The sequence below is a fragment of the Corvus brachyrhynchos genome, unplaced genomic scaffold, assembly GCF_000691975.1.
Source record: "Corvus brachyrhynchos isolate BGI_N302 unplaced genomic scaffold, ASM69197v1 scaffold283, whole genome shotgun sequence".
Taxonomy (NCBI): domain Eukaryota; kingdom Metazoa; phylum Chordata; class Aves; order Passeriformes; family Corvidae; genus Corvus; species Corvus brachyrhynchos.
The window spans coordinates 3,636,238-3,644,539 of record NW_008237409.1 but is presented as its reverse complement, the minus strand read 5'-3'; the positions used below and the strand labels follow the sequence as shown (position 1 = coordinate 3,644,539).

The following is an 8,302-nucleotide window of genomic DNA, read 5'->3' as shown; positions in this document are numbered from 1 at the left end:
TGTTCTCAGCAAGCTAGGAAGTAAAAATATGGCTGTACTGAGAGAAAGGCTCTGGCACATTAGAGCCAACCCTCCCTAGAGTGCTGGGTTTGGGGTTTGAAGTGGCAGAGCCTGGAGGACAGCAGTGTTACCTGGGAACCCTGCAGCACCCCTGGGAGCAGGGTCTTGCCTGATGCTGCAAAACAAGAGGGAGACACAGGAAAAGCAAGTGGAGAACTGATCCCCTTTATTGATTGGTCTGAATCCAGAAGTCACTGTCTAGTGAAGACATTGTGTGGAAATTATGATGCATGGGTTTTTCAAGTCTTAAATGATTTCATATCAGAATCACGAACCATATCAAGATGAAAGCATTGTGAAAGCGCTGATCAGAAATCAGGTAAAAATTTGTAGTAAACTACACTTTGTAAACATGACTTACAAACACCTTCCTGTTTGAAACAGGGCAGATGTAATTCCATACTTGAAGATTACTGGAATTGTGGTAAACCCTAACTTAGGCTCTGGAGAGGTTTTTACACTGGAGAAGTTAAAACTTGGATAACAAACAAAAAAAGCAGCAACATTTTATGTGCAAATGCCACTCAAGCTGTATCTTAGGAGATAGTGACTATCCTACTTTGGATATCTTGCTGCTGCTGCAGCAGTAACATGAAGCTTTGCAATGAACATGCTATACTTACTGTACAGGTAGCAAAGACATTTGTCTGTACATGCCTCTTTCACATTGTATTTGTTACACTAAGAAAGTGAGAACGAGTGAGTTTAAGAATGGAACTTAACTTTCCACTCCAAATTTAAATCTACAAAAAGGGCAGATCAACTCGTTTTCCAGTATATGTTGCTGTTGGGAACAAAAAGAAAGTTAAAATAAGAGCACAGGTCTACAAACAGGATGAAAACTTCACTGCTTCAAGCCAGAAGGGTAAAGGATGGGAGGATGAGAGAAATCTTTCTCAGAGAAAGACTGCAAGAAGATTTAAGACTGCCAACGGGTCTACTCTGATGCAGTGTTTTAAAAAAAGTAGCAAAATAGTTCTGTATTTTCAACAGTGTCAAGTTTCCAAATGAGTTCCTTTGGAATTTTGCTTCCCACACTTGGGGCAAAAAGGCTTTCCATAAAGGACTGAAAATAAATTTGCTATTGATAAATAGTTCTGTGCTTCTTCCTGTTTGTAAGTGGATCACCACAGTCCCTGAAGGGATGCAGAGCCACACGACTCAAGGTTACACACTGCGTTACACCTTCCATACAACGCATCACAAATACAGCGGCAAACCCCAAAATACTTTTCACGGAAAATAACTCAAAGGCAAAGACCCTGTTGATCAATGAGATGCAAAAGCAGTTTGGAATCTGACAGACCACGCCACCCCCCCGCTCAGTGCTATCTGTGAATCAGTCCTTCTACCCTGGAAGATTTGAATTCACTTCCTGAGGTCAGTGCAGCATAAAATGAAGATGCTTTTGGAGATGGATGTCAGGACACCCTGTGACATCGTTACCCAGACGGATGTGTACATGAGCTACAAGCATACCATAGCAAGCATTGATAGATGAATGATTAAGGAGACTCTCCTAGTACCATATACAATCTAAAAATAAAAATCACCCTAACAAGTATTGCACACTCCAGGAGTTAAGCCAAGCATTTGTAAGGACTTCCACCAAAAGCTTGCTTAGAGGGACAGGGACCGGGACGCAGACTTCAAAATAATTATTACATAAAGATTTTAAAATCAGATTGGAGGAAGGCAAAAAAATCACAGTACCTATTTCGAACTGGTTGTAACAGAAGCCACGTAGTTGACTCGTGTGTTGCTTAATTATTCTATAAAAGCACTTCGTTTTATTTAAACTTGGGATGTGGAGGTTTTTCTTCTTAAAGGATTTATCAACCTACCCAGAGCCTCTGTTCAGAAAAGCCATTTGCTGTGGTTAAATATGACAGTAAAATTTAGTAGCCTGTTTTGACTGCATACAATGCAGAAACAGAGAACACTAAGAATAGGCTTTAGGGCACAGTTAAAATTCCCAGTGTGCATAACAGTGAGGTATGCCTCCAGAAGCTGTTCTTTTTTTGTTTCTTTAACCTTTTAAAAATGAACCATAACATACCCATGCAATAATATTTCTGCAGTGTTGCTAAATAAAACCAACTGCACCAAAAATTTACAATGTGGCAGAATTTAAAATTCCAAAGAAATATATCATCTTATTCCAGCGAACCGGAGTATGTTAATGTACAGAAGTCACTAAGGGGTCAGTCTTAAAAATCAACATTTTCACAAGAGCTTGAACACCACTGAGAAAGTGTGTCTAGGGAAAAAAAAATTATATAAAAGCACAATGCCTGCAGGAAGTGGCACGGCATTAAATGGGCAATGATGGTTGGGAGGCTGGGGTTCTGGTTAGGCTAGGCTGAGAGGGAGGCTAGGGTTATGAAGAGTATTCTACACTGGAGAAAATGCTTAAAAAAAATTACAAAATGACCCCCAAAGTTTAGGCAATGATTTGAACATAAGTACACCAGATACTATAGCAAGGGAAAAAAACACTGCAAAAAGTACTCTCTATTTACAGAAGAATGATTTAAAAGACATTATGGTTTTCTTTACAAATAGATGTAGAGCAGGAATAGTCCACATTTTTAAAAACTCTTTACATATTTATCTTTAGTAAGTCAACCTTCTCGACCACAATCCTCCAACACACAGCCTGTGCAGAAGGCATTTCACGGACTCTCCATCAATTCTTCATTGTGTGGCCCTTGCTCTCTTGGAAAGTCTCTGTGGGCACAAGTCAAAAATAGATTTCTTTTTTTGACCCGCAAATTAAAAAAAAAATAATAATCTGCATAGTTCAGTCATCACTGTCAGACAGAGTCTCATATTGTGCTGAAAGCAGTGGTGCAGGCTCTCGCTCCCAGATCCTGTTCTGTGGGTGAGTGGTTGCTTGGCTCATGGACGGGGGGGCACAGGCGATGGAGGTCGGGGGGGTGCTGCTCAGCATCCTCATGGTCAGAGGGTTGTACGGAAACTGGGTGGAACCTGCACCAAAAGGCAAAAACACGAGCTGTTCTGAGAGATCTGTGTTGGCTTGGGTTGTGACAATTAGCAGAAAATCCATTTGAGAAAACCCCAACATGTTGGAAACATCTGGCCAATTATCCAGCGTTACAGTACAACATCTGAGCTCTCTGAAAGAAGCCCATTCCTCACCTGTTGATGAAGGCCTGTCTTCCCAGGCCCACACTGGAGTCTGTCTGTGGTAGTCCCCTTCTGAATGTACAGATGAGACAGAAGAAGGTCTTTCAGTTCCCAAATATCCCTGCCCAGGAATTGGAGACTTTGACTTCCTACTGTTTGACTTGCCAATGAGTTTCTGCTTGCTGACTGCCCCACCTGGCAACAGAAGGGACAGATTTCACCAACCACATTTTAGCCTTTGTTTGTTTCTATAAATTATCAGGCAGCACTGAGAAGCTTCAGGTATCCAATACACCTGGTTCTCCTTTTCCTGTTCCATCAGTGCTGTCACAGGATCCTGGAAAATCCAGGATGATAACGCAAACACCACCTCTGTCACTTCCAGAGGAAAAAAAGTGATTTTCAGTGACACCAGGTTATTCAAACCCTTGATTTATTTATTTTCTTTAAGGCCCTGGGATGTTTGGGAGTTGCAATACCTGAATTTGGAGATGGATTGGCTTCTTCCCTCCGTGTCTCGTTACTCGCTGGTACCGCGGCACCGGAGCTGCCCGGAGCCACTGCAAGGGGTTGGGACATTACGACCCCGTGCTCCTCACTCTTGTCATCAAAGTTTCCCATCAGTGCTTTCCTAATAATGTCTTCCAGACCCAGATTACTGGCAGGATCTGCAAAGGAGTGACCCCTAGAACTGACTGCACCTGGGAGAGAAGAGAAAACACACGGAAAGGTGGGAAGGGAGGCAAAAAATGCATCTCAGAGAAATTAAAAAGGGGTGTGGGGAAAGATTTGGTCATTTTGCTTTTCCTTATGGTGCAGCAAACAAGTTTTCTTGTAGGATATTAGTGTTTAAATTTTCACCATTTTCCTCTTTTACTGGACTCCCCAGAGAATAAAAACTTAAGATATTTAAAGATATTACATTTTTCTGAAACACATGTTGTTTCTTTTATTGAAGAACTTACCTGAGGTAGTGACTGCTGGCAAATTGAATATTTCAGTCCCTGGCTGAGCAGTTGCTGCAAATAAAACACAACATTTCACTGAGTTTTTCAGTACTGATGATCACTAAGTGAGCACCGGTAGCCCTACTGCACAAGAAAAAAGCAAAAATATTGTTCTAGTATCATATTCCACCATGTCAGTGTTCATTACTGGAACTATATTAAAATGTCATTTAACAGACAATCATAAGGGCTAAAAAAACACAAACCATTTAGTTTCAACACATCTTTCCAAAAAGGAAAATGTGCATTACTTAAAGTTGATACAAAGCAAACTACAAACACACAGTTAGTTAGAATAATGTCAGGTTTTAACAACTCTCTCATTAATTATGTGGTTTTCATTTCTCAAATTGTTAAAAAGATTAAATGTGACAGTCCTACATAAAACAGCATTAAAAAAAAAAATCTAACAATCTTCCAGTTCTGTGGCCATAAATTATTATATGTGTTTTATATTCATAGATTTATATTAATTTGTATTATTTGAACATATTTAGGTCAGGATATCTGCAGGTGGAAGTCACATAAAGCTTAAGCTGAAAAAATTGAGTGAAAAGGCAAGACCTGCATACCCATGTCAGAGTCACCTCCACCAGATGAGTTCAGCTTTCGAAATATCTCCTGTTTCTTGGATTTTACCATTGGTGAAGTGTTCTCAAGTTTGGTGAAAAACGAAGGCAGGTAACTGATACTGCCTGGAGAGCGAGAGTCAGTCCTGCCAAGACCAACACGTGTCAAAGAGACAGAACTTGTAAGGTGCACATTTAAATCTTCCCAAAAGCAGTCAGGCAGAAACCACAACAGTCATATGAACACCGTGGGGCTCCATAATAACTGAGTTTGCTTAAGCAGCAGCACTCTAACAAATAAGCTTGAATTAAAAAACCAATCAACTCATACATAAATTAAAAAATAATCTAAAAATAAAGTAAAAAACAATCTAGGTATCCTAGCCCAAGTCAGTTTTACACCTACCTCTGTTCACTAGGCTCAGTTCTTTGGGAAAGCAAAAGAACATTTTCCTGTTTCTCATGTACAACCGGGACCTGAGGTGGTGAGATTGGCTCGTAGGGCTCTGAAGGGACATGACTCCTCTCTGGAGATTTTCCAGGCCTACATCCACAATTCAGACACAGATAATTACTCTCAATGCATGTATAGCAGTAGTTAACTCATGTAGCAACTGGAGAATTACATAACTGCTTATGTGTAGTTATATGTTACATGCTTTAGTAAGCCTGGTGATCTTAAAAAGATGACTCTGAATTATCCATAACAACTCTGCTAGGTTTTAAGTAATTAAACGTCTTCAGCCCTCTAAAGACTGGAAATTAATCAGAAGTAGCAAAGGGAAAGCAGTTATGTTATGGAGCCAAGCAATTGGCAAAACAATAGGAGACAGACTCTGCCTAAAAATAAGACCAAAAGGTGCCTTTACTTCCAATCTGCACCAAGATTACTGCACTATTTTATATCAATATCATATCTGGGCATCAGTTAAACTTGCAGTTAGACTGAATCCATGCATTACCTTCCCCTGGCCTTGTCAGAGAGGTTCTCAGGGGACACTCTGGCCCCTGGGCGCTGGTGGTGCACAGGCTGCGACTGCGACTCGGGGCTGTAGCGGTTCGAGGTCTTTGCCCGGCTAGAAACAGGCGTTGGAGCAGGGGTGGAATTCTGGAATGTAGTGGTGGGAGGCTGCAAAGAGGCCTGAGAAGCTGCTTGGTTTCTAGCAAAGTCTTGTGTGATAATTTGCTGGATGTGACCAAAAAAAAGTAGAAAAGAGATCTTGGTTAGACATTGGCCACAGTGTAGGTATTTGTGAACTGGACGAGACTGATGGCAACAAATGAGATTATAAATTCAGATACAATATTTTATAATACTCTCAAATAAAACCCATAATTATAAAACCTACACAGATGTGATCAGCAAGGGTGATGAGCCGATGGGTCCTGGGCACATGTGCCATCCCCTCTGCCTGGGAAGAGGGAGGTGGAGGTGGTTGGGGTGAGGGGGGCTCCTGTTGTGTCCTGTAGCGGTGAATGGGGCCCTCGTACGGCCTGTTGGGGTCAGCTGGTTGAAAAAGAAAAGGTCACTCTGTTAAGCTTCAAGGTTTGAAATTTCTGTGCTTACAAATTTAAAAAAGATGACAGTGAGAATATGTTGCATATGGAGATAAACTTACTCTCTGCCTGGCTTGGTTTGGGGGTCTCTTGTTGATAGGGCTGTAGCTTTTCTTGAGCAGGTACAGGTGAATTTGCAGGGCTGATCACCTCAATGGCATCTCCAGGAGCTTCATACCGGTGTGAGGACACTGAATATCAAGCAAAGGTTGTGGAATAAGACGTAAATATGACAGAAAAGTTTTGTTGCCTATACTTAGCAACACGGGTGCTTCCATTAAAATGGCACCAGTGAATGAAAGTCAAAACACTGCTGCCTTCTCATGATAACCATGGTGATACAAATATGTCCATGAAACACTGTTCCAACATAAACCAAGTAATTTTCAGTTTCCTGACTTCTGATAAGATTACTCTTACAATCCTGCATTTCATGCTGTAGCATGACATCTGAATAAAGCAAGCAGCTCTGATTTTTCAAGAGTCACTATATGCAAAAACTGTATTTGTCTATCAAGTGTTTCTGCTGTGCAGAGCTGAATATTTTATCATTAAACATCTGAATCATTTCACATCTTATCATTTCCCTAAAAGGCTAAGACAGACAGCAAAGAAGTAGAGAGTTACTAAGATACGTACAACTACTGGAAGAATCTGAACTTTGAGAGCCCCTATCTCGAGCATCCTTGTCTGAAGCAATCTGGCGAGTGATGATCACATCTATGAAGTTAGCAGCAGTAATTGTGGTCTTTCCTCGAGTTCTCAGCTCTTCCTCGTACCTGGATTTAGGAGGAGGTCCTTTCTCTTTACCAGCCTCTGAATAGACTACTGATGAAGTCTGTCCCTGGGACTTGCCACCAGAGTAATTTGCAGATGTATAGGGGCACTGCACAGGCCTCTTTTCTACCTCCAGCGTCTTCTGCTCCATCTGCTGCTGGTCAGTCACCACAGCTGACCGGCGTCCCATGTTCTCTTCTATCCTGGCTCCTTCGTGCTTGTTCTCCTTTGCTTTGGCAACTTCCATCTGAGGAGCAGAGGCTGCAGCATCCACGAGTGCTGCCAGGGCATCAGCAGCAGTGTTGTAACGGGAAGCTGGCAAGCCTTGAGTGATAGAGGGAGCTCCGGGGGTGAGCTGCCTGTGGGCAAACATTGAACAGCCTCAATTACATCACATGGAAAAAAGAACTACAGCCACACAGACAAAAAGGCAAAGCTTTTCTGACATTGATTTCTATCCAAAATGCACTGGTGAAAATGCTCTGATAAATCCAAGAGCACTCATATAGTGAAATATCCTTAACCCTAAATGCACCTTTTAATAAGCTCACATATTAGAACAGATATCCCTACACCAGTAACTTCTAAAACATACATGATACGTAGCTGAGCAGCCGGATCCAAAGGTGTGATTACACTTGTCCCATTGGTTCCTTGGAAAATACTTGGCCTTTGCTGCAGAATGTTTTCCTGGCTTCTGACAGAGGGGGATGGAGACCGGACATATCCGTGACTGCCGGGTCTGCCAGGCTGCTCTGCACCTGCAGGACACAGAGTGGAGGGGAACAAACAAAATAAATGATTATTCTTACAACAGTGCAGCACTGTAAATCAATGCTGTCTCCTCCACATCCCTTTCCAGTTTGTCTCTACCACTCTGGATGTGATGGTAGGTATAAAGATTTAAATGTATTTACAATGCTCTAAATGACATGCAAGCTGTGCCAGTGACAGCTGGGATTCACTCCCCTTTAGGTGCTGCATTGCTTTGAGAGAAAGTTCGAGAAGTTGCAGATGTTGAAATTATGACCAGAACTGCTCGGCAACAGGAACCTGCCTGAAGTGCAGAGTAAATGCAAACTGTAAATGGTATTTGCTAACAGTGACTGCATAAAATGAACAGTTACAGTCTACAATACAACTGATCCAAGTGTGTCCATGTGCCCTCACCTGGTCGGAGAT

The 8,302-nt window shown here is 41.8% G+C and overlaps 1 protein-coding gene across 1 annotated transcript in view; it reads right to left on the bottom strand.

Moving 5' to 3' along the window:
• Positions 1–204: 204 nt before the first annotated feature.
• The window catches only part of NCOR1 (nuclear receptor corepressor 1), a 55,564-nt gene continuing 47,466 nt past the window's right edge, over positions 205–8,302 (bottom strand). Inside the window, exons 37-47 of the mRNA XM_017731029.1 lie at positions 7,716–7,905; positions 6,983–7,479; positions 6,406–6,534; positions 6,136–6,293; positions 5,749–5,972; positions 5,193–5,330; positions 4,790–4,932; positions 4,176–4,229; positions 3,690–3,911; positions 3,223–3,405; positions 205–3,051 (exon numbers count right to left, since the gene is read on the bottom strand). Of these exons, the coding sequence (XP_017586518.1) occupies positions 2,864–3,051; positions 3,223–3,405; positions 3,690–3,911; positions 4,176–4,229; positions 4,790–4,932; positions 5,193–5,330; positions 5,749–5,972; positions 6,136–6,293; positions 6,406–6,534; positions 6,983–7,479; positions 7,716–7,905 (2,126 nt within the window). The 3' untranslated portion in view covers positions 205–2,863. The remainder of the gene's footprint in view (positions 3,052–3,222; positions 3,406–3,689; positions 3,912–4,175; positions 4,230–4,789; positions 4,933–5,192; positions 5,331–5,748; positions 5,973–6,135; positions 6,294–6,405; positions 6,535–6,982; positions 7,480–7,715; positions 7,906–8,302) is intronic.